The sequence below is a fragment of the Perognathus longimembris genome, chromosome 6 (assembly GCF_023159225.1).
Source record: "Perognathus longimembris pacificus isolate PPM17 chromosome 6, ASM2315922v1, whole genome shotgun sequence".
NCBI classification, from domain to species: Eukaryota; Metazoa; Chordata; class Mammalia; order Rodentia; family Heteromyidae; genus Perognathus; species Perognathus longimembris.
This window is the reverse complement of record NC_063166.1, coordinates 29645463-29672310: the sequence shown is the minus strand read 5'-3', so window position 1 is coordinate 29672310 and position 26848 is coordinate 29645463. Positions and strand designations below refer to the sequence as shown.

Below are 26848 nucleotides of genomic sequence, written 5' to 3'. Positions count from 1 at the left end.
ACCACTCCTAGGCATCTATCCTGAACAACAGGTCCCAAGATATCAAAAAGACATTTGTACTTCCATGTTTATTGCTGCACAATTCACAATAGCCAAAATATGGAAACAACCCAGATGCCCCTCCACCGATTAATGGATCCAAAAAATATGGTACCTATACACAATGGAATACTACATAGCAATTAGAAATGGTGAAATATTGGTATTCGCAGGGAAATGGTCAGAACTTGAACAAATAATGTTAAGCGAGACAAGCCTAGAACACAGAAAACAAAGGGGCATGATCTCCTTGATATATGACTGTTAAGGTGGGGGGAGGGGGAGACAGTAGAGACCAGGTCAGCGAAACTGAAAGCTTCTTGTCAAATGGTATTTCCCACAGGTTTGGGTCAGCGACCCTACATTATGGAACTAAAACCAAACAACTACTCAACATATAAAGGTCAAAAATAGACCTCTCAGAGGATCACAATAGCTCAAAAGCTACTTATGTACGTCCATATAAGACAAGGATAATCAAACTCTATTGTCAACATTACATTTAAAGTCCTAGGCGAATTTCCTTTGGCGTAGGCCACGTGGCTACTGTATATGTTTTTGGTACACTGTGTAATGTATATATGTCTACCTGATCTAGGGAAGGGAAAGAAAAACAGGGTGTAAGATATCACAAGAAATGTACACACTGCCCTATTATGTAACTGTACCCCTTTTGCACAACACCTTGTCAAAATATTTTGTTTAATTAATAAACAAATTTTAAAAAAGGTTTTTAGAACATCATGTTTTTCTATAATATGTGTATGACTACTCATAGCCTGAACCAGAAATGAATAGCTAAAATCTAAAACACAGTTAATGGACTCCGTTCTTGTCTGTTGAACCTTGTTGTTGTCAAATACTTCATTGATAAGGAAATGTTCACTCTTCAACAAACCACACAAACTGAAGCAATTGTACCTTATAGAACACTGAAAGCCCACAGTACATAACTGGGCTCTGGGATATGGTTAGCAGATACACAATCAAGTGCTCTCAGTTTAGTAAGCTTAGATAGGTAAGATCAAAGAATAAAAGGTTCTTAATCCAACAAATAGCATAAATTATATATTTGGTTATAATATATAGTTTTATATAATGTAATATATATGTATGATTATAGATGGAATTTATATATTTTATAAACAAATAGAAATCCTCAAACAAATATACACATATATGTTAATATTAGAGCTATGCTGTACATATCTATATGTATTATAATAGTGTTACATATTTATAGTATTATAATTACCATTACCATAATGTCAAGGATGTAAGTATCTGGCACACGATACCTTGTAGAATGAGTGATCATTTAGACAGTTAACATTATTAGCATTGATTATAGCATTTCTATGAAGCCAACATTTTATATATAATATGCTGTAGAGAATGTTAAGATCTCAAAGTCATTGATCTCTTGACATACGTGTCTATTTAACTGTGTTATCTGGTAGGAAGCAAAAGCTCTGGGTCTCTGTATTGCCACTTGGCTGTAATTCCTTCCCTAGATCTATGGGTCATGGAGGAAGTGTGGATGCTAGGATCAATGACAGGCAGAACTGTAATGGAGATAGAGAACTACAACTGCCCAGTCAAGGACTCCAGGACAGCAGCAAAGCCTTCCCATGTCAGTACAGCTAAACTCCACTCAGCAGCAAGACTTAATCCCAAACCCCTTCCAGAGTCTTTGTGTAGGTTTCTGGGAAAAAAATGTCCTCCTGGATCTGGCCTGAAGAAAAACATGGGAATTACTTTTGTCAAAAGGGAGACTCTTGCAAAGACGATATGGTGAATAAAGGGCTGAATTCCTAGAACTATAGTGCTTTTGAACCAATTGGGAAGATTAGAAAGGAGGCAGTGAGAGTTTTAATGGTGGAAAAGCAATGTTCACTGCTTTTTTACAAATGTATTAACTGAAATATGGTAGATTCAAGGGAAAACTCAAATAATGTAGTTCCTTAGAAAGGTTAAATCGGAGTCCAACAAAATAAATACCAGGGAGTGAGTATCTGAAAGGGGTGGGGTGGGGTCAAGAGGAAAGGGGTAGGGCTGGGAATATGGCCTAGTGGCAAGAGTGCTTGCCTCGTATACATGAAGCCCTGGATTCGATTCCTCAGCACCACATATATAGAAAAGGCCAGAAGTGGTGCTGTGGCTCAACTGGTAGAGTGCTGGCCTTGAGAAAAAAGAAGCCAGGGCCAGTGCTCAGGCTCTGAGTCCAAGCCCCAGGACTTGCCAAAAGAATAAATAAATAAAAATAAATAAATAAATAAATAAATCTGAAATAAATCTGAGAACAGGAAAGGGGTAGATGATTAAAGAGAAGAGGGGGAGAATGTAGTCAAGAACTCAACACATATCCTATAAAATGAAAATGAAAGAGAGAAGGGGTAGATTGGGAGGGATAGATGAAAATGTTGAAAGGGATGACACTGATCAAGATGTATTGTATTCATCAACTACATTGTTAAATGTCAATCCCTTTGTACAACGTGTGTGTGTGTGTGTGTGTGTGTGTGTGTGTGTGTGCCAGTCCTGGGGCTTGAACTCAGGGCCTGGGCACTGTCCTTGGCTTCTTTTTGCAAGGCTAGCACTCTACCACTTGAGCCACAGCACCACTTAGGTCTTTTTCTGTTTATGTGATGCTGAGGAATCAAAACCGGGGCTTCACTAAGCCACATTCCCAGCCCCTGTACAACTTCTTAAAGATAATAATAAAAAAGAAAATAAATAAATTGCACATTTGATCTTAAGCAATAAATAAGGCATTTTCTAATCATAAAAAAGAGAGGAAGATTTGAGATGTAGACACTGTACTGAGAGGCTTGTACTAATCAGATTACAAAACTGCAAGTCTGAGTACATGTGACATATCAAAGCAAATAAATGTAAAATCATATTCTTTTCATCACTGCTATTATTATTTATATACCCAACCCCCAAATCACACTCCAAATTAAATTAACTAACTCCTAAATCCACCCATCAGGGGTATTTTTCCATGAAAAAAAAAACAACTCAGGTCTGGGGCCAAGCATGATGGCAAGTGCTTATAATCCCAGCTACAAAGGAGAAAGGAATAGGAGAATCACAGTTGAATGCCTGCCCTGGACAAAAAGTGCAAGGCTGGAGTTAGAGCTCAGTGGTAGAGCATCATCCTAACACGTGCAAAGCCCGGGCTGGCTTCATCACCAGCTTTGCAAAAATAAATGAACAAGTAAAATATGCCTTCTATCTTTGTGATAGCTAGGATCATGCCACACAAATCACTGAGACAGGCCCCTGAGCACATTTTTCAGTCACCCTACTCAATCTGTGAAAGAGTAATGCTAACTAAGTAATTTAACTCAAATTTTCAACTGCTTCAAGAAGTCTGATTCTGACATAATACACTTTTCAATTTGACCTTGTTGATTTCTCAGCCATTGGCTGCTCTAGCATGTCCTGAACTTCAAATCTCACACTGGAAACCAAATTAATTTCTAGCTGGAAAAATATTTTAAGAAATCAAAATTAATTATATTCAGTGGCTCCAGATTTCATAGTCTTTCTGATTCCAGCTTCTTCTTACCTTAGAGTGAATCTCACAGTCTTCTTTTGAGAGGCTGCGATCACGGGCTGTAGGATAGTGATCAACATTATCAGATGTGCTCCCTAACATTAAAAACAAAGGGGGTGGAAAGTTTATTACAGATTTCCACTTCAGAGCATATGTAAGCTTACACTGCACAAGTTTAAGAGCTTAGGTTAGGCCTGCGAATTGGAATCAGGGAATCAGTTTTATAAAGGAAGTTCCAAGCTATTCCAGAGTTTCCCTGCTTTAAGCCAGACAATGTATGAACTCCAAGTAGCAACCACAGCATGGGGTTATAACTTACAAGCACAGCTGTTTCCTATCCATATCTAGGTGAGATTTTTTTTTTCTATCATCAGCTACATTTCTGGGATCACATTTTCAGGGAAACCCTTCTATACTTCCTATCAATGGTTCCCAAGACAGGTATTTGTTGTCTTCCTTCCCTCAGCTCTTTTTGCCTTGAGCTACCTTTCTCACATTTGGCATGACTCAAGGTTTCTCATCTTGCCACTGCTAATATGATTGGATAATCCTTTGTGAAAGATCACGGGGGAGAGGGCGGTGCTCTGAACTTCATTAAGCAGCATTCCTAGCCTCTACTTATTGTTACTAATAGCACCTTCTACCTTTGTGCCTTAGCTTCTCAGTGGGGCAACCAAAATGCCCCCTGTAATTCCAAGTTAAGAATAGTGTGCTACTTCACAAACTCCTTGAAGAAAATGTCTTGGTAGTGCTTGCCTCAGCATACCTTCCCAACAAATGTTTCTTAAAGTTGAGATAGCAGATAGATAGATGATAGATAGATAGATAGATAGATAGATAGATAGATAGATAGATAGATAGACTCTGCTTACAAAAGACAATGTCAAATAAAAGGTGAATGAACAAACTCAGATGATCAGGCAGGCACCTGTCTTGAAGACCTGACATTTCAGTCTATTGAGATAAGACTGTGTGGCCTTCAAATTTTTTCTTAAGGTCTAGACCAGAATTTATTACTCGTAAAGCTGATATGGTCAAAATCAGGATGAGGAACAGAAGAGAAGGGAAGATCACAGAGAAAAAAACATTGTGACTTATATTTTAAGTTTATTATTCTTTAGAAAACTTATCATCTGCATTCCCCTTATATATTTAGCTATCCTCTGAAATATAAAGAAATACTAGAATGCATTTTCTAAGAATTTCATATATTATAACAAATACAAAGTTAAAATAGTTTATTCTACTATTTGACAGATCTAAAAAGAGGGACTCAGATCAAAGCACTTCCCTTACATCAAAAGCTACTTAATGAGAAATATAAATTTAATCCCAGTCTTACTTGACCTAAAAGCCCATACATTTTAGCCTTCTATTGTATTTACTTAAGAACCCAGATACTATTGTCTATTTAAATGAAGTTTTCAACATTGGGCATTGTCTAACTTTTCATTGCTTCTGGAACAAATGACCACAAATTTCTGGCTTAAAACAATATATATATGATAATAAAAATTGGAAAAAAACCAATATATATATACAGATATATATATATATTATATGATCTCACATATTTTTGTGACTCAGAAGTCTAGACACAGAGTGGCTCAATTGATTTCCTTGCTTCAAGTCTCACAATGCTAAAATCATAGTCAGCTAGGTTAGTTTGTTCTCTTTTAAATTCTGGGGTTTCCTTCAGGCTTGTTTGTGTTGGCCGGATAAATTTTCCCCTCACACTTTCAAGGTGGTTCCTTCTACGTTTGTGCTTTAAATTTCCTAATCTCTCCTCTGCTACCAGGTTGAGAAAGCTCTCTGCTTTTCTTTTTTTCTTTTTTTTTTTTTTTTTTTTGGCCAGTCCTGGGGCTTGGACTCAGGGCCTGAGCACTGTCCCTGGCTTCTTTTTGCTCAAGGCTAGTACTCTGCCACTTGAGCCACAGCGCAACTTCTGGCCATTTTCTGCATATGTGGTGCTGGGGAATTGAACCCAGGGCCTCATGTATACGAGACAAGCACTCTTGCCACTGGGCCATATTCCCAGCCCCCTCTGCTTTTCTTGTTTGCTTGTTTCTACTTCTCATTTTTGGTACTAGAGACCAAAATCAGGACATCGCACTTGCTAGGCAAGCACTTTGCCACTGAGCTACATCCCAGCCCAGCTCTCTGCTTTTAAAATGTCATATAATTAGATTATGTTGACCCCAAAACATTCCTTCCTAGTTATAACACAAGATTAGAGCTTGGATACCTTTGAAAAAATCTTAAATTTTCTGGTTACCAGAAACAATTTCAAAGTTAATAAGATTTTTATATGCATGTGCCAAAATGTAATAATGTGTTCAAACAAAGGTAATAATGTTCTTATCAAAGAGTCATAAAAGTCCAATATTTTCTCGATTCTTACATCAAGTAGTCGTTGTTCCAAAACTGACTTCTTATTCAGGCACTATAATCCAAGAACAGAAAAGAAAGCTAAGGTTTGAGAATCTTGGTTCAAAGACAACCTGGGCAGATAATCCAAGTACTCTTATCTCACTGAAACAGCAGAAAGCTGAAAGTGGAGGTGCTTCTCAAGTGTAGAGTGCCAGACTTATGTGAAAAAAATAAGGAAGAGCATGGGACCCTGGGTTCAAGCCTACTAGTAGGGGAAAGAAAATCCTAACTTCTTGTAGATAAAGATAGATAGATCAATGATTGTACAGAGACAGACAGAAAGACAGATAGATAAAAAGGATAATAGATAGATAGATGCATACATACATACATACATAGATGAAGACTGACTTAGCTAGAAAAGAACCATGCCATATACTTTTTTGCATTCTTCTACTTTTCATTCAATAAGAAATCATAGTCATCTTTACATGCCTTAAAATACTTATCTTTTTTTCTTACAGTAGCTGTTTTTCCCTTTACTTCCCCTTCATATATTCCTTCCATCATTTCCTGACTCCTCTCTCTTCTACCTTCTCCATACAAATCCTTTTATTGTATCTGTGCTCATCTACACACACACACACACACACACACACACACACACACACACACGCAGTTATATGCATATACACCGGTGTACTTTTCTCCATTGAACCAAAAGGTGATAACTAATGCTCATGTCTTTCTGTATCCTTTCTCACTGAACAATATCTAGTGAAAATACCTAGACATCATATACTAAACTCTGATATATTCTTTTCAATGGTCATACAATATAAAGTTATGTAATAGTTGTAGCATAACTACTGGTGAGAGTGTCACAAAGTGATGGATAAAGAAAAGAAAAACAATATAGCAATATTGATTAACACTTAATATATGAACACTCTTAGAGTTAGCAATTCCACCCTGAAAAATTCCACAAAATGGAATCATAATTATATAGAGGGACATAAATACAAAATTTTATTGTAGCATTCTTTCTGATAGGAAAATAAACATAATGGAAAATGGACATTCAACCATAGGGGAGATAGTTAAATAAGTTATGTTAGAAGGCATGGTGGCTCATACCTATATATTTAGCTACTTAGAATCAAACATCTGAAGGATTATAGCTCAATTCCAGCTCAGATACAAAGTTAGAAAACCTTGTGTTAATCAGTAAAAAAAAAAAAAAAAAAGCCAGCCATGGTTTTTAAGCAAGTGCTTTATGGTGGGGGGGGGGTGTTAATTTGAATAACACCCTCTCTTCCCCAGTGACACAGGAAACTACAAGTAGGAGAATAATAATTTAGGCCTGCCAGGGCATAAAGTGAAACTATCTTGAAAATAACCAGTAAAGGGTTTGGGAATGTGGCCTAGTGGTAGAGTGCTTGCCTAGAATACATGAAGCCCTGGGTTCAACTCCTCAGCACCACATACATCGAAAAAGTGTAAGTGTGCTGTCGCTCAAGTGGTAGAGTGCTAGCCTTGAGCAAAAAGTAGCCAGCCACAGTTCTTAGGCCCCAAGTTCAAGCCCCAGAACTGGCAAAAGAAAAAAAAAAAAGAGATAAAGAAAATAACCAGAACAAAAAGGGACTGGAGTGCTGGGTCAAGCAATAGAATACCTGCCTAAGAAGCAGGAGGCCCTGAAGTCAATCCCTAATACCACCAAAAAAAAAAAAGTGAAATTAATACACAAATTTGTGATAGGTTTTCTAATACTAGCCTGTACTTATAATACTAATCTAGATAAATTATTTTGAAAGTCCATGTTATTTCATGGAAGTAGTATTCAACTACTCTATCTCTTTATATTGAGAAAAAGATAAAAATGTTTACATATTAGCCTGCTGATGCCTTTTGACTATGTCAGCTGCTATCACCCACAGAAAATAAATGGAGCCATGATGTCTTTAATAATACATGAGGTGCACTAGGAAAGCACTTGTCAAAACTGTATAACGTTATGGAACCCTATCTCTATATAAATGCATATGCTTATAAAAGTATGTTTTCCCTATGTGTGCTAATCTTTTTTACTTGGCATATTTTTAATGGTTTTTCCAAATGACCTTTGCAAAATTAATCAAGAATCTGACACTGTCCTTTGGAGGAATACAAGGAAATAAAGCTGCTTATATTAACTTTTGCATGAAAAACAGCCACAAAAATGACAAAATGGAGAAAACATTAGCACTGGAGGGGGAAAAAATTAAACCTTGAGATTGGAGCCAACTGAAAAATGCTGCTTTTTGTCAGTAATATTTTTATGGGTCTCTGAAATTCCATGTTTCCTTTATTTTCCATCCTTTTGTTTTTATTGCTTGAAATCAGATAGATTTTTCAAAACAACTTGCTAAGTAAGATACAGTACATTTTCTCAAGAGCTGTAATGGAGAGAAACATCTCAAATTAACGATTAATAAATTGTACAAACTATCTGTGCAAAAAAATATATAAATGTAAAGAACCTATGGGGAAAATGCCTGTAATTAGAAAAGATGGAAGTCTAAAAAATTAAATTTAGTTGTAATACATTTCCTATTCCTTTCTTAGAGAAAATTACTACTGAAGTGAGGCAGTTCCCCCCCCCCCCCTGTAATTTAAATGTTAGACTGCCAGATGTGTATCTCATGCTTGAAGAGTCGGAGCTTTGCATTATTTAGCATATTAAGAATCACAGAATTTTAAAAAGGGCTCCTTTATTGCCTCGAGGTTCCAATTAAGTAAACCTAAGCCTGGTACATTTAAAACTTGCAATACATGAGATTTTTCTCCCCCTACCCACGTCTATAGTCAAGGCACATCTATATAATAAATATGGAAAATCTTTAAGATGATAAAATTTTTCTTTCGCTCGAGGAATTAAACCTATCTATTATTTTAAGAAGTTTTTAATAGAGGCCAGAAATCTAGAAGACAACTAAAGATTTGAAATACTTTGTAATCCCTGAAAGTTGCTTTCCTATTTATATCAAAGAATATATGCTTCATAATGACCAGTCTATTCGATATCAATCTTATTTCTTCTTCCAAACACTCTCTCTTTTTCTACAGTGGTCTGTTCCCACTGTTCTACTCTGATAAATAAAGAGTTCCAAGATACAGCAATAAGATCATCAATGGAATTGATATAATATTTAACATGTATGTGTCTATTTGTGAAGTATCTGGTTAAATGGCATCAATTATTTACCTTTTCAGCAGTCTGCAGAAAGACTTTTAGCAACTAAACAGAACCATAATCAAATGGAAATTTTGGAAACACACACATTCATAAATCATACCCTTAAATACAGTTATTTTTGCCATTTTAGAAAATGTCAAAGGTGTCAACTCCGTCCAAATATACCGCTTAACAGTGACTATTTTAGTAAATTGACTTGAAATGCATTCCACTAACTGACAGTCAGAAGCACATGATCCAGTTCACAGGACAAATGAACAGTTTAAAGGCCAAAATAAGCACCAAACAACAGATGCTCAATAACATGTTGCAATGGGCATGGCTGTAGCCACAGAGCCCAACCTTAATGTGAGCAGATCCATCTCCACAAAGGATGGCGCCAGACTTTTGAAATGTGCTTTGCTATAATCTAGTTTCTGATAAAGAAAACAAACATGGTTACATATCCTCAAACTTCCTTACTGATAGAAAATATTAACCAAAACTAAGCTAGAAATAATACAAAAGCAAACAATACAATGATAATATTCTGGGCAAGTGGCACAATTTGATCTTATATTCTAACTTTGTGAACAATTCAAATATAAACAAATGAATGCTTCTCATAATATTAAGAAACAAGTGCTGTGGCTCAAGTGGTAGAGTGCTAGCCTTGAGCAAAAAGAAGCCAGGGACAGTGCTCAGGCCTTGAGTTCAAGCCCCAGGACTGGCAAAAAAAAAAAAAAAAAGGTCAGCATGTATCCTCAGGTGAATTTGAGCCAAATTCCAACGACTTTTGGGCTGGGAATATGGCCTAGTGGCAAGAGTGCTTGTCTCGTATACATGAAGCCCTGGGTTCGATTCCCCAGTACCACATAGTATAGAAAATGGCCAGAAGTGGCGCTGTGGCTCAAGTGGTAGAGTGCTAGCTTTGAGTAAAAAGAAGCCAGGGACAGTGCTCAGGCCCTGAGTCCAAGGCCCAGGACTGGCCAAAAAAAAAAAAAAAAAAAAAAAAAACCAAGAAGTCCTTTTGTGAATAGAACAAGTCAATTGTCAAAAAACTGTGACCAAGTACTTAAATATCTGAGCTTATGTTTGGTCACAATTATTGCCCCCTAAACCCAAGGTATTTAATAAAAGGTAAATGTGTATCTAATATAGGAACTGCTCTTTTCCATTGCAAAGCTTAACCATTTAACATTTGAAAATATTGTATTATAATTGGCTGCAAGAATACTTTAAAGCTATCTATATACCCAATCTCCTTCATCTCCTAAACCATAAAAGTTTCATGCAGTCTTCAACGATGAAGCACTTTGTTCCCACTTTCAAATATCAGTATTAATTGATTAAGAAGACTATGTTTCACTCACACAATATCTTGCAGTTGACCAAAACATTGGCACATTATTTCTCTAATACAAGTTATGTATGGCTAGTAGGGAACTGTAAATATTTTTCCCATCATATCTGTCCAGTAGCAATCTCTGAATATTTTGCATTCATAAGATTGAAAACTGGATTTGTACATGCATGTCTTGCCTAATAAAATATGATTGCAATGTAAGAGAAGAATATATATCTTGCTATATTCTTCCGAAGAATAATCTTTAAACATCACCCATTTCTGCTATACATAAGATGATTCTATCTTTTGATGAAAGCCTGATGTTTTTATCCTTATTCTTAAAAATATTAAACTCTCCATCTTAAGTCCAATGAAAGAACTCAGGAATTTTAATATGCTGCAAGTGAACTGTCCCTGGGTATCGTCAATTAACACTTTCACTGAACTTAGAACATCCAAAGCTATTTGGAATAATGAACTATTTTGCCTGCTACTAAAGAAAATTACAGAAATGAATAGAGGAGATTTTTTGCCCAATATTAAAATTAAGCAGGTAAAGACATAATGAATTAATGAATCTTGTTGCTAATCTTATGAGAACAGATTCAAGAACAAAGGGATAATTTCTTAAGCACCTACTATGTGCATAAAAAGTATTATTAGTATTCTGGAATGGCCAGTTATCTCCCTTTTGCAAGTGAAGAAACAGAGACTTAGAGATTAAGAAACTTCATAAAGTATCCCCAAATGACCAAGTCAATATTTGAATTTAAACCTGTGACTTCTACATCTAGATTCTGCTCCCTGACTCTTGCACTTGTCTAAGTTCTGCCTTTCTGACCTTCATTGCACATTTCCAGTAAGCAAACAACAATTTGGGCTGCAAGATAATGATTTTAAAGTGATGCTCAATGACATAGGAGGGAACACAAACAAATGTGACTTCACAACATAAACCCAGACTTTGAGCTCTCAGGGCTAGGGAGAAGAAAACTAATTGGGTCCTTACAAAAAGATACTAACAGGAGACACTGAATTCCTAAGCATGCCACACTTGACAGCTCTCAATGTCTCAAATCAGCCCCTGATGTTATATGCTTCTCTAGAAAACTGTTTTAAAATAGGTGTATAAGTAATAAAATGTACAAATTCAAATGGATTCTCCTTCCTCGGAGACATTCCATTTACATGAAGAACCTACAATAGACAAATCCATAGAGACAGAATGCAGAACAGTAGATAACAGAGGCTAGAAAAAAAATGGGAAGACACTGTTTAATACATACAGTGTTTCCGTTGTTCAAGATACAAATGTTTTAGCGATGGGGGTGGTGATGATTTCACAGCAATGAACTTGACACTTGATCATGGCTAGACAGGTAAAGTTTATCCTATCTATGTTTTACCACATATTATTTTGTCTCCACATTACTCAAGCCCTGAGTGAAATGCTAAGAAACGTATTAAATGCTGTGGAGACCTAAGCAAAAGCAAAATACAAGCAAACAAACCAAAAGTAGGATGATTTTCACTTAGGAAAAAATGGTGGTATAAGTTCATTTCTCTCTTTCCTTCTCCACTCAGTGAAACTATAATCTCTGGAGATAATGCAAGAGGAAGATGGAGGATTCAGAAATGTGTACAATGATAGGAAAAGTGTTTTTTAAGTGTAACAGGACTAGAAGAACAACACAGAACAGAGCATCTCACATGCTATCTCACACACCCAAGAGAAAAAGGCAGCTAGATATGGCACTTTCCAAATTCATCTGCTCAGCAGATAGAGATCCAAGAGAGTCATCCATCTTGCCACTGATGACAAGTTTCATTGACAACACTAGGTGAGCCCTGAAGAATCTGCACAGACAGCCCAGGAGCCTAAGTAAAAGAAGCATCCTTCCTGCCTAAGACATCTTTTCCTCCAAGAACAGGGGAGTTGGAGACCACTGGGAGAACTTGACCCAGTAAGCATCCTAACACCAGGAGAACAGAGACTCCCTTGCTCCACCGAAAGGCACCGTGTGATAGTGTCTGTGGAAGCTACTCTAGTCTCTCAGATCCCCAGCAGGAACCCAATGACAGCCTCATAAACACCAGTTTGAATGACACAGACTGGAATATGAAATAGATCTGTATTTTCAAGTACTAAAGACATGACTATCTTTTAAGAACTAAGGGAAAAATGAAAGAAAACAGAAACAAAATGTTACTAGATCTACCCTTTGAAAAAAGATATAGTAAATGAAGGAATCGGGAAGCATTGTGAGGGCAAAAAAGAAAAAAGAAGACACTTAAAACATTAACATATATACATATGTATATAAATCTCTTATTTTTTCTTCAAGGGTTTTAGATATCATATTTGTTTATCTCAACACAGTTTACAATGCTATATGATATTCAAAAACTTGATCATTTAAAAGTGGTATGATAAAGGGACTGGGATGGGAATAGGGGCCCACAACTGATTCAACATGGTAAAATGTTGTATCCAGGAAACTATGATGTCACATAGTAAGTGATTCTGTAGCTACAAGTATATCATTGTGAGCACAAAGGAAATCATCTATGGTGTCCTCGGAGGTTAAAATCTTAGTGGCTGCTGTCAGGTATGCAATCTGTTTGACCAAAAGGCTGTTCAGCACATAACTGGATTGCTATACCCAAAGTAACCACCAGGGAACTTACAAGTGGACAAAGTAGAATATATAAGTGAACTGAAACTATAAGTGAACAAAGATGGAATCCCAAAATGTGTGCAACAGATGTAGTGGAAGGCAAGTAAAGTGGAAGAGAGGAATGCAAAACATAAGCTAGGAGACAATAAACATCAACATGCACACTCTCCCTGTCACACTGATAGTCATATAGCAGTTTTTAATAATGATCTCTCTACACAAGGCAAGCACTCTTGCCACTAGGCCATATTCCCAGCCAATGATCTCTCTCTAAAAGATAGTATTCCACACCTCTTTGGACAGCCCATCAAATATCTCAATTTCAATCTGCACAGCCAAAATCATAGTTACAGTCTTCTATTGGATAAAATAATTATACTATATACACAAAATAAGGAAAACTACCTTCTCACAGGTAGCCAAGGTTCAGCCACCTGTCACTGTTTTGTTGATAATAGTTTATTGTAAACTGTTTTAGAAAAGAGTCACCACATCATTTTATAGACTTTTGTGGCATTCATCAATTTGTACAAAGACTGTACCCCCCCCCCTCGTTTCAGTCTTGTTTCTGATTTTTCTTTTTCCTCAAGTCCTCCCATGGGATGGGTGGAAAACAGAAGTTGCCAGGTCCACGAGGAACTCAAGCATCCTAGCCATGGGGAACACAGTGCCAGCAAGAGAGGGAACTCTTGGAAGTCAAGTAGGCAGCAAGGAAGGGCTGGAGAGGTACGCAGCTCCTCAATATCGATGAATCCATTCCTCAGATAGCTGCTAAGCACCACAGGCACATCAATGCTAAACCTCTGATTAACCTTTAATTCACCCAACTAGTAAATTTCTACAAGATCAAAGTTTGTGAGTATTTAACACTGGCAATAACAGATGATGGCTTGATTCAGTCTCTTCTGCAGTGAGCAATAAAATGGGTCACTGTAAAGGCAGATTCTCTCTAGCACACACTGTTTCTTAATTGGTTCAATTCAGACAGAACAAGCCAGTTCTCTGAATCATAGGAGGCTATGCAATTGATTTTGAGCCCTGGAATGCTAGCTGAGCCACATGGTAGGTAGCAGTAGAAAAGCCAATTTACAGAAGGACCTGAAACTGGACTTCAAGACTGGCCAGTGTCTTCAACAGTTTGTTTTCCCACTCGTATTACTTTGCTTCCAATATTTTTCTCTCCTCCTCCTCCTGTTCTTTTTTTCCTGAATAATTACTTATTTATTGTCAAGTGATGTACAGAGGGGTTACAGTTTCATATGTAAGGCAGTGGATACATTTCTTGTACAATTTCTTACCTCCTCCCTTATTTCCCCTCCTCCCCCATGGGTTGTTCAGTTGGTTTACATCAAATGGTTTTGTAAGTATTGCTTTTGGAGTCATTTGTTTTTTATTCTTTGTCTCTCAATTTTGATAATCCCTTTCCCTTCCCTAGTTCTAATACCAGTATATACAGTATCCAGGGCACTCAGATGAGATACAGTGATAGCACGAGGACAACCACAGGCAGGGGATACAAGAGGATCATCAACAAAAAAAAGCTATGGTTTCACATGGCATGTTGAAAGTAATTACAACAGTGGTAATGAACTCCCATGGAGTTCATTTCACTTAACATCCTGTTATGTGTTCATAAGGGCATAGCTATTAGGCTCTTGTGATCCTCTGCTGTGACTAGCCTAAATCTGTACTAATTATTCCCTATGAGGGAAACTATAGAGTCCATGTTTCTTTGGGTCTGGCTCACTTCACTTAGCATAATTTTTCCCAATTCCTTCCATTTCCTTATGAATGGAGCAATGTCATTCTTTCTGATAGAGGCATAAAATTCCATTGTGTATATGTTCCACATATTCCTGATCCATTCATCTACTGAGGAGCAACTGAGTTGGTTCCATATAGTGCTTTTATTTGCTCTTTCAGAATATCCACTTCCTCTCTACTGCATACATCCAATGCCTTTTCACTGGTTCCATAACTTGCCGCTCAGTTTTGTTGGTGATAGCTATCACATTCACATTATATGAGCAAGACAAATCTCACAGAGGTGTTTTCTGTTCCCAGGAAAAATGACAAGAAAGAAATTAAAACATGTCTCATTTGGAAAACTTCCAGATCCATCACTACTGGTCTGCACTTTTGGGATTTCATGTACTTGTAGCCAAAAGCAGCCACATGAACAAAAAGAAAGGGATAGTCCTGCAGCCTTATCTTAACCAAGTAAACCCTTGTAGCTGCTGCAGCCCAAGGAGACAGAGAAGACAAGTAGCATCTAAATAAAAGTGGCTTTGAAGGCTTGGTGAATCAGAAAGATAAAATCCCAGCACTGTGAAAAGCCTCCTAGACTAACTGCTCAGCTCCACTCAGCTGAAGATCCCAGATACAACTTCTAAAGTCACGTGCCCAGAGACTTAATTTCAGGGAGGCTCCACATCCCAACATTCCCATCTACCAGGATAGCATTAGCACCTGGAAAACAAACATGTAATGTAGAAATTTTAAGAGAATGACTAGACTTTTTAAATGCTTATCTTTGGGAAATTTTACCTATGTGCAAATGTGTGTATGCAGTGTGTGTATGTATGTAATTACTGTAGTATCATTTTAATGCCTGTGAAAATAAACTTAGAGGTGACAAAAATTATTTACCCTCACTGAAGGAAATGTAATGATAATCTGATTGGAGAGAAAGGCTGAATGTAATGAAAGCAGAAATCTGTGTTCTCTAATATTCTGTGCTTTTTCAGTAGATTTGCTTTTACAACATACAGTATACTTCCTCTTAAATATATTGCAGGAGCTATCAGTATCTTTCAGATTACTGTTATGTCTTCTGTATACTTATTTATTTTGTTACAGTAAATCAACTGTGATTTTTTTTCTATATGTGCTTTATATTACATATAAGCACATCTGGTGTAGTGGCGGATTTTATTTTTTGTTCACTAAGATTTCAAACTTACAAAGTTCTAAATGTTCAATATTCTGATGAAATAGAATTCAGTGTTTCTTTTGCATGTAAGAGCAAATAATCATACCCAAAGAAAGCTATGGCTTCACCAAAAGGTAAGTCAAACCTTTTGGTGTTCCTTAAAACAAAGACTGACATGTATCAATACTACAAGGCATGCTTACCTCACAGGCAGCAGGTCCAGAGTCAGTACAAAGAACAGACCCATTTGTCTCAGAAAATGGTTATAGTTTCAAGAAGCTTTTTTTAAAAATGTGCCAAAGGGTGCCAAACTTAATTACTTGGCACAAAATCCTTTTTTTCCAAATGTGTATTTCCTATTGCCTATTTTATAGGGTCCATCTAATGGCATATAGAGCATCATTGTGGATAAAAAAAGACCATCCCTTTCTGTCAAATTTATTTCAATCATTTTCATATTTAACAAAGTCCACAGTATGCCTGTAGATTAGACTTGAAGTGGAAGAAGTCAGTCCTACTTACTCAACTGCTTAAAACCAGCTTCACGCATAGGGTACCCGAGCCCATTGATTGATGTAAAATTTCAAAATCTCATTTATTTTCCATTCCCACTTGTGGTTTCCTCAATTTGAGAAGAACAGTACTGAGACATGCTGAACTTGCAGAAAGGGCTTATCATAGAACTCAGTGATAGAAACTATAGCAAGTGTCAAGACAAGTCTGATAGACTGCTACTTTTCATGTCTCTAAATAAATCTCACCAGGCGTGGCTTCTTTTATCACAACTTATATCTTAGTTTAAAAACATAGACCAAAATATACTTAATACTTGCAATTCCTTATTTCCAATTTATCCAGGCTGGGCTTTTAGCTATGGACACTTCTAGGAATGTCCATGTAAAATAATGAAACCAAAGGTAAGTCTGTTTTCTTATAGCTCCACAGCAGCCCTCCCACCTAAACTTCTGCTGTTGGAGTTAATGAGAAGGGCCCAAATGTTCTTAACCCATTAGGGCAATAGCAGTGGCTTGTGTTCAGTGAGGAACTACACCAGGGTTCATCACCAGTATCCTCTGGTACATTGTCACTTTGCAAGGACATTTTTCTCATTAAAGCATTAACCATCCACAATCTAAAATAAGAAACACTGGGCAAAGGCAAATAGGATTATTTTCATAAATAGTACCATTCTAGGAGTGCTGGCCATATATATATATATATATATATATATATATATATATATATATATATAGCATGTCTGCATTTGGTTAGGGCATTCAGAAAAATAGCTTAAGAAACACACACACACACACACACACACAAAACAGGGTTGATAGATTAGAGGAGAATGTAAATCTTTACTTACCCTTCTTTAAAGAAATATACATATCCTGCAAATGGTTTCCAAAGATTTCAGAAGGCAGAAGAAGTAAAGTCAAACTCCACAAATCAACCCTTCCATTAGTGATGGTGGCATAGAGGATGGTGGCTACAACCTAGACCCTAGGGCAACCTGCTCAAAGATGGTGCAGCTGTGGGTAAGTTTACTCTATGCTTCGCACCACGACAGAATCGCTTCACAACGCATCTCAGAATGAGCCTGTCATTAAGCAATGATGCATGACTGTGCATTCACAACTGACTTCTTTGGTGCTTGTTGAAATACTGGTAAGTGAGAAATTTTGAAATGATCTATGTCCATCCACTAGGAAGTAGCAACACAGTAGAATGGTAGTACTGCCATCACTCCTTGTGTGTTCTTACTGCACTGTTCGATAACACAAATACAGATGGAAATTTTTTATTGTGAGGAATATATGAGACTAGATAAAACATTCTGGGAGTATAAAACATTTTGCAAACTCAAATGGAGTCTGATGCAGTTGACCTGCTCTATACAACCTTATAACTAGAAACACCTCACACAGCAACATACTGGAATGGTGCGCCAAACATCATGTATTTGTACTCTTCCTTCAACCTTTATTTTGGTCATTCATGTGTGATATACATCCATCATCATTGTTACTTCCATTGAGAGCGAGACAAAGAGAGAAAGAGAGAGAGAGAAAGAGAGAGAGAGATATTTAAATGGTAATTTCAAAACATTCTAAACCCTTCCAAATAAACAGCCTTGTAGTCTTCATTCTTGAAAGGGAGCAAGGCAGTTAAAGACTCTAACCTGCTGGAAACGTTTTAAAACCATCTTGTCTCTGTCGCCCAGATCTCTCTGACACACCCTCCTCCCTCCTTTCCCAACATTAAACTGCTTCTCCACTTCCTTTACATCGGTGGGAACACTTCCCTTACGGGTGTCAGGATCTCTCTGAGGGGTCACAGGCTGCCCTGCAGAGGAAATGACAAGCTGTGAAATGGAAAAGAACAATTCCTTCCACATGTTCCCTCGCTCCTGAAGCAGTGAGGGGCTGTCAGCCAGCATCACCGTGGACCCAGGCAGAGCTCTGCATCATAGTCCTGTCACAACTAATTTACAATTAAGGACCTTCGGGACTGGTTAAAGCTCTTTCAATTTCAGCAGTTTTCAAGAAAAGACTGAGATGGAAGTAGATCAAACAACAGCAAAAAACCACTGGTATAATGAACCATGATGAAGGTAAGGGATTGTGAAAACAAGCCAAAGATGAAAACCCATTACAAATAGTTTTCTTAAAGAAATCCATTAATGGTCTGCTACTTACTGCATCTCCAATTAACATCCCTGTGAAATTTTTCCAGCTAAACCTCAATGCAAGAAGTTAATGTTGACAGAGATATTCACTACACACTATATAGAAAATGACCGGATATCTTGTGTGTGGGGATGGGAGGGAAAGACTAGGAGAGAGTGATGGAAGAGGAGACACAGTTCAAAAAGAAGTGAAATTATTTCTTTTTTCTTCTGTTAGTTTTCCTTATGTTTTAGCCTTTGCTGTCACTATATTTGATTCTGGTACCCTGGGTATTGTATATACACTTATTTGAATTAGAGAAGGGGAGGGGAATATCAAAATGATGAGAAAAGGTAAAAGATGAACCAATGCAAGAGCAATACTTACAAGACAATATGTTATAAACTTACTGTACAACTGGGGGGTTGGGGACGAGCGAAGGTAGGAGAAAAATTAGGGACGAGGTAACAAGGTTGACAAGAAATGTACTCGCTACTCACTAACTGTAATTCCTCTGTACTTCACCCCGACAATAAAAAAGAACTGTACTCATTACCCATTACCCGATTCATGTAACTGTAACCCCTGTGTATATCAACTCTACAATAACAATAAAAATAAATAATCTAAGAAAAAATTAGTGTTGTAGCTTCAGAGGCCTTATTTCAGTTTGTAAAGCTACAAGATGCCAATTTCATAGGAAGGAAGGAAGAAGGGAGGGAGGGAGGAAGGAAGGGAGGGAAGGAAGAAGGGAAGGAGGAAAGGAAGGAAGGAGGGAAGGGAGAGAAGGAGGAAGGGAGCAAGAAAGCAAGAAAAGAACGAGGAAGGGAAGGAAGGAGAAAGAAACGAAGAAAGGGAGAGCTTACGTACCAATTTTTTGTTGCAAAAAATGATTTAAATACTTAAAAGTACTTTGAAACTTTTCAGTAATTTAAAATATTTTGATTCATTCTCATATGTTGAAAGCTTTTAAAATGCACCTAATTAGCATTTACGTAGATTAATAACTTTGAAACATCCTGTGGTTCCCTTAAGGCTCAAGTTTGCACTCAGTTAAAGGGCTCAACTTGGATCCATGTGTATGTACTGTTTTAAAATTTAAAAAAATCCTACAGAACAAATACTGTAAAGTCTACAGTCCACCCTACAGTTTTAACAATGCTTTTGACAGAGTCATTCCAAATTCTTAAACTCATAGATATATTTTATACAAGTACTCACTCCTTAATAATTATCTGAAAGTGACTACAGCTTTCCACAACACAGAGTTATTTAGGAAGTCAGTTTACCAACTCAGATCCAATTATAAAAAACAAACTACTGTGTGCCAGATTCATTATTCTTCCACAAGAACAAGCTAGCAACTGGCTGAAAAATTATTAACTAGTATGTATGTATAAGTCTATGTAGATGTGCATGTGTATTTGAAATGTGTTTATACCTCTAACTATATGTATATTTATGTTTATCTATCTATTGTTGTCTATGATCTGGGATAATTAGTAATTTCTGAGAAAAGGCCAGGAATGAAGTTACACACCTGTGTAATGCCAGCCCTCATAAAGGTGACACAGGAAGGTCAGGAGTTTAAAGCTAGCCTTGACTGCAAAGCAAGATCTGGTCTCAAAAGAGAAAAAAAAAGATTTGTCCCAAGAATTTGAAACATAAGAGGAAAACCTTTTTACAGTCTTTGAGCCCAGAAAAGAATGAGTCACTGTTCTCAACAGGGGAGATGAGGAAAGTGACTTTTGTGCTCTTCCATAATGAACGAATTGGCCGATTGCTTTTATGTTTTCCATTTCTATTACAAAATATTTACATGTGAAAAGAGTAGAGTAACAAATGCCGGTCTTGTTCAAAGTGTAAAGGCAGATTTCTTAGCAAATTATGCTAGACAAAATGAACATCCATACATAAAAACAAAGACCAAAAATGTCAACTTTAACTTCGTATCTTATTCATAAACCAGCTTCAAATGGATCAGCGATCTAAATGCAAATGAAAACTTCCAGAAGAAAACATAAAAGTATTGTGAAATAAGTTCTTATTAAGTTAGACAATCCAACAATTTCACTTTTAAATATATAGTCTACAGAAATAAATATCATGCTTACAAACAAAACCATGTACATTAATATCAATAGTCACTGTATTTATAATTACCCCAAATGGAAACCACTCTGATATCCTTTAATATGTGAATAGATAAAAATGCCAGATGGGATGGAAAGAGATCATTGTGCTCTGTTTTAAAGAGCTGAAGAAAATCAGAGCAATCAATAGATTCACTTCAATGTTCTCAACTCCAAATCACCAGAAAGACTTTTATCATCATATTGATGTCTGGGTCCCTGACCCCAGGGAATTTGATTCCTTTCATCTGGAATAGAGGCCAAGCACCAGTATTGGTTAAAATCTCCTCTGAAGAAAACTCTAATATGTACACAAGGTTAATAAGCAATGTATTATTAAGTTTATTGAACTGTAGATATAGGCAAGCTTATACTAAGTATGAATAGACTTGGTATATAATGTATTCTCATTTTGGTTGATTTTCATGATGACAAACACTTTTTATTCTAGCTAAGTTGCCATGGTCTGCTTTTCTACTGGAAGGCCTCATCTCCTTTCCATATATGCTTTCCATATACAGTATTCAGCACTCAATGCATTGCAGATGCCCCTAGATCTATGATGAGGATACACCCTAATAAAACTTTCCACAATTAAAAATATTCTAAGTTGAAGCTGTATATAATCGACCTGACCTCACCTCTGAGCTTAGCAAGACAGAACATTGTCGAATGTGGCTTTCCACTTAGGGCTGAATTCCTGACATGTAGCCCCTGCCCAGCCTCATGAGAGAGAATAACACTGCATAAAGCTAGCTTGGGGGGGGGGAGGGGGGAATCCAAATTCACCATTCAGAAGAGGATTTCTACTGAATGCATGTTACTTCCATCCTATCCATGAAATATCATAATTTAAGCCATCATAAGACCAGAATTATTTGTAAAAAGAATGGCCCTTTGTTTCCTCCTCTAGTAGATACTATTTATCAGAATTGATGAAAAAACTTTTGTAGAAAAAAAAACAGAGAAGGAGGAGAAGGAAAAGGAAAAGAAAGAATAAAAGGAGGGAGGGGAGAAGGAGGAGGGAAGGGAGGGATGAAGGAGAAAAAGAAATCTTTGCTTCATCCAATATCTATACACCTAAAAAATACTCCCAAAGTATAATCCATATGTTTCCACATGACATGGCTAAGCTAGGGAACAAACCCCAACATTTTCCACATTGCTCCCCTACCTGACAACTTTGTTTCATTGTTCTTCATATATGAATTGTCTCTGAGAAAACTTGCTGGCTCCTTATGGTAATAGGGCTGGGGCTCTGACCAGCCTGCTGGGCTTGGAGACATGTATCATGGAGGTCAGGTACCAGAGGCTATTCTGGTTTACAGTCACCCAGCATTTAGCAGTATGGTTTGATCATTGCAGTTGCATGATAAAATTCTCTTGAATTGAATTCTGCATCATAAAGCATAGAGATTGGCTGGGCACTGGTGGTTCACTCCTATAATCCTAACTCCTCAGGAGACTGAGAGCTGAGAATGACAGTTTGAAGCTAGTAGGAAGGACCATAAGACTCTTATCGCCAATTAACCACCAAAAACCCAGAAGTGGAACTGTGGCTCAAGTGGTAGAGTGCAAGCCTTGAGCAAAATATCTCAAGGATTTTTCCCAGGCCCTGAATTCAAGACCCAAGACTGGCGAGGAGGGGGAGGAGGAGGGGGAGGAGGAGGGGGAGGAGGAGTGGGAGGAGGAGGAGAGGAGGAAGAGGGGGAGGAGGGGGAGGGGGAGGAGGGGGAGTAAGAGGAGGCCCAAGTACTGGTAGCTTACTCCTGTAACCTTAGCTACTCAAGAGGCTGAGATCTAAGAATCATAGTTTAAAGCCATCGGGGAAGGAAAATCCATGAACTCTTCTATGCAATTAATCACCAAAAATGGAGGTATGGATCAAGTGTTTCAGCACCAGCCTTGAGTACAAAAGCTAAGGGACAGCTTTGCATTGAAGCCCCAGTCCCCACACCAAAAAAGAAAGAGGAGGAGGAAGAAGAGAAAGAAGAGAAAGAGCAAGAAGAGGATGAGAAAGAGAGAGGGAGGGAGGGAGGGAGGGAGGGAGGGTTAATTTAAAGAAAGACACGGACCTTTTCAGACTATTCTGCAATGGAGGCACATATAAAATCAAATTGTGAAGCAGAATAAATATTTCCCTGTCTCCTAAAAAGTAAAATAATTTAAAAGATGATAATAACCACAGAAGTTCATCCTAGGTCTTTTCTTCAGGCCTTTTGTAAATATTTTTGGTTTTTTAAGTATCTGCTTGTTTTGTAAGACTGATCATCACTTCAAACATTAACCATGGGATTAAATTTAGAATTCTCCTGGGTGTGTGTGTGTGTGTGTGTGTGTGTGTGTGTGTGTGTGTGTGACAGACAGATTACATGTTCATGCTACAAATGAGTTCTTTGAAATACATATTAAAGCCACTTTTTCATGAATTGGGGACAGTAGTAGGTTTGACAGATTACATATGGCACCTATCAATGGAAGACAGCTTGTAGAAGATCACAAACATATTTTTTAGAAAGAATTGTTGCAGCCATGAACACACCACGTCGTCATCCCTTCCCTAAGGTTTGCTCCTTTAATTGTAAATAGCCAGAAAGTCATCAAGCCAGAGTTTAATAAACTTTTAATTTGAAATGAATTACCACATGTTGTGTGTGTTTACCCATTATTAAATCTCTTAGCAACATATCAGTGGCAGAAACAGCATACTGTACCCTAGCCTTGATATATTAGAAAACAAACCCAAGGGGGATATTAACTGCTAATAACATACTTAGGAGCTTCCAAGAGAAATAAGCAAATACAAGCAGGAGTGGAGGCATGTATTCAAAGAGCTTTTGATGTTGCATTTTGTATAAATCTGTTCCGAATAGTGGCATAATTAGGCACCTCTATGGTCTTTGACTGTTAGCTTTCAATCAGTCTCTGAGCTTAAAGCAGAGCAGAAGAGCAATCAAGTTTTCCTGAAACATTTTTCTAAAGCATAAAAGATGCTTCCTCTCACACTGAACATTGTCATGCTGAATGTATAGGTACTCATGTTTCCTGGGTGCTACTTGTTCTCCTTTGAGGGGAACTTGGGGCACCCATCAAAGTCAAGCAGTAGATTGGGGAATATAGCCACATTACCCTGAGGAGAAGCTAGAAAGCAAAAAAATGATATGGTAAAAAATGATTTAAGAGTAATTGTTTCTAATCTTTCACTCAGCATCCCAAAACTAGGTTAAAATGTCAGAAACACTGAAATACTGGAAGTCCACTTTCTCAAAAGTTAAAAAGTCTAAAATAAGTCTCTTAGCTGCAGGCTTCATCCAAAAACACTAGAAAAAAATAGATGAACAGAAGAAACTTACTTCACAAATGCATATATCTTATAGTGCCTCACCTAGCAGGTTTATAGGCTGAGTTTTGAACTTGATATTTAAACAAAATCAGTGACACTCTTTCTGCCCTTTGAATTGAATGAAACAGTAGCATTCCATTTATATTTATTGCTTAATTTATCTTAGGAAGATGATTGTCCACCATCAGAGAAAAGTTCTTCCTCTTCTGCATCTCAGATGACCAGTGTCTTGCTCCATTTTCTATGGGTACAATTGAATTTCTACGTCTGAGTAATCTATGAATACAAGACCTTTGTTTCTTATAGTTCTGAGGCTGAGAAGTCTGAGGCCAAGAAGCCACATCCAGTTAGGGCCTTCTTGAGGGTAGGTCCCTGGGTAGTGTAAGACATCACAGAGTAAAAGATATTTTAAGGGATATGTATGATTCAGGCTCCTTTGTTTAATAATCTACTAATACAATCATAAAAGCAGAGTCCTCAAGATAAATCAATTCTTAAAGGTCCTACTCCTCAACACTGACACATTGGGAAACAAGTTTCCAACATAAGAATTTAGGTGACATACTCAAACTATAGTATGTAGCTTTCATAAGAGAGATGCTAAGAGGAAAGGGATTTTGCACATTGCTCTGCGCGTCCCAGATATTCCTATTAAAGGGCCTAATCTAATTCAATGGAGAGCCAGTATAAGTCATTCTCTTATGGACAGATGAATGGGAATCAACCACAGAGCCCATGAACAACCTCATCAGAAGTTCCCAGTAAAAAGTTTGGAATCATGTGAACTGCAACAGTGGCTGTTGAGGAGCTCCTTTCATGGCACTCTCTGCCCTTTATCAACTGCCAAGGTCTTGGATTTATTATATGCCCTCTACCCCTTCTGTATATTAAGTCCCTACATAAAATGGTTAAAATTAGGTTACAAGTACATCCTGAAGATGATCAGACAAAGACCCACCACCATCTAACTTCTATAGCTACAAAGAAATCAAGGGAAGTGACAAGTCATGCACTTCTATCAAGTCACTTTATAACTGTAGGGCGTCACCTAACGAACATATAGTTCATTTCTTGTTCATTTTCACAAACATTCATTTAATGCCAGTGGTATATAATTTTATATTTATGTATTCTGTGTATAAAATTCCAACACATACACATGATACTTGGTTCCCATAGGAAGTGGTCTCTTGGTAATGATTGTCTGATGACCTTGTCTCAGTCACAAGGAATCTCAGAGTTTATTCTTAGAGAAGCAGGGACTCTCAGAATTCAGCCTGTCAATCAGTGAAGTTTTGTTCAGCATTGCAAGGCATAAACTCCAGGGACTTGTAAAACTCCAGTCACAATTTAAGAAATATTTTTCTCCCTTTCTGAAACTCTGTGTTGGCCAGGCAGAAGAACAAAACAGGAAGGCAAAAGTCACATTGGAAGTGGAATGGTGTGGTTTGTGGATCTGGCCAGGAAGGCAGGCATTCAGCATTCTGCTCCTGAACCATTGCTCTTGCCTGGATCTGAGCACTCATCTTGGAACTATCTTTACCTACCTCCCCAGTAGAACTCAACCCCTCAATGATTTCAGCTGGAATATCTATGTTTATGCTGCTTTATTGGGCATATTTTTCCTTCCCAATACCCACTTCTCTCTCCTGACTTTCATATTCATGTTCTTGATGCTCTTCTGAGCATTGTTTACAAAGAAAAATCCTGAAAACTCCATCTCTAAAATGATCACAGCAGAAACCCAAGCTGAAAGCCTGGTTCAAGTGAGAGAGCACCAGCCAAGCAAGCAAGCCAAGCAAGTGTGAGGTCTTGAGTTCAAAGTCGAATATCACCTCCTCAAATTTTCATATATCATTTTATTTAATATAATACAACATGAAATACTAGCCATAGAATGGGAGGCTATCAATAAGTCATTTATTTTGTATCCATCCTATTTTATCTCGAGTACTTCATAAATTTACACTTTCTGAGCTTTGTCATTGCTGAGCCCCCCATTCTAGTTTTTATAACTGTCTTGTTTCCAGACATTCTCTCTTCTCATAAAAATCTCCTAAAAACTAGTAGAGATATCTATCCAAAGTTGAAATTGGACCATATCAACCCTTTTCCTTCAGTGCTGTCCACTTAATACCAATTTCTGATCAGACGTACACACAAAACAAGATGGAGAAAAATATTAAAAATACTAGAATTAGGGCTGGGAATGTGGCTTAGTGGTAGAGTGCTTGCCTAGCATGGATGCAGCCCAGGGTTTGATTCCTCAGCACCGCAAACACAGAAAAAGCTGGAAGTGGCACTGTGGCTCAAGAGGTAGAGTGTTAGTCTTGAGCAAAAAGAAGCCAGGGACAGTGCTCAGGCCCTGAGTCCAAGCCTCAGGACTGGTTAAAAATATAGTAGAATTATATATTTAAATTAATAATCTATCAAAAACAGGTGAAATATACTGTTTTCAAACATTCAATGTCCAAGAAATTCAAATTGTAAGTGAATTACTAATGATTCAGTTCAGAAAGAAAAATGGAGTCAAAGTGAAAGCAGTCTATCTTCAAAAT

At 37.4% G+C, this 26848-nt stretch overlaps 1 protein-coding gene across 1 annotated transcript in view; it reads right to left on the bottom strand.

Annotated features, from left to right (window-relative positions):
* Window positions 1-26848, bottom strand: part of LOC125353670 — a gene marked incomplete at its 5' end in the record, with an annotated part of 258574 nt that overhangs the window by 140423 nt on the left and 91303 nt on the right. The window contains 5 exons of the mRNA XM_048349341.1: window positions 1301-1337; window positions 3452-3531; window positions 3617-3699; window positions 13945-14041; window positions 18329-18492. Of these exons, the coding sequence (XP_048205298.1) occupies window positions 1301-1337; window positions 3452-3531; window positions 3617-3699; window positions 13945-14041; window positions 18329-18492 (461 nt within the window). The remainder of the gene's footprint in view (window positions 1-1300; window positions 1338-3451; window positions 3532-3616; window positions 3700-13944; window positions 14042-18328; window positions 18493-26848) is intronic.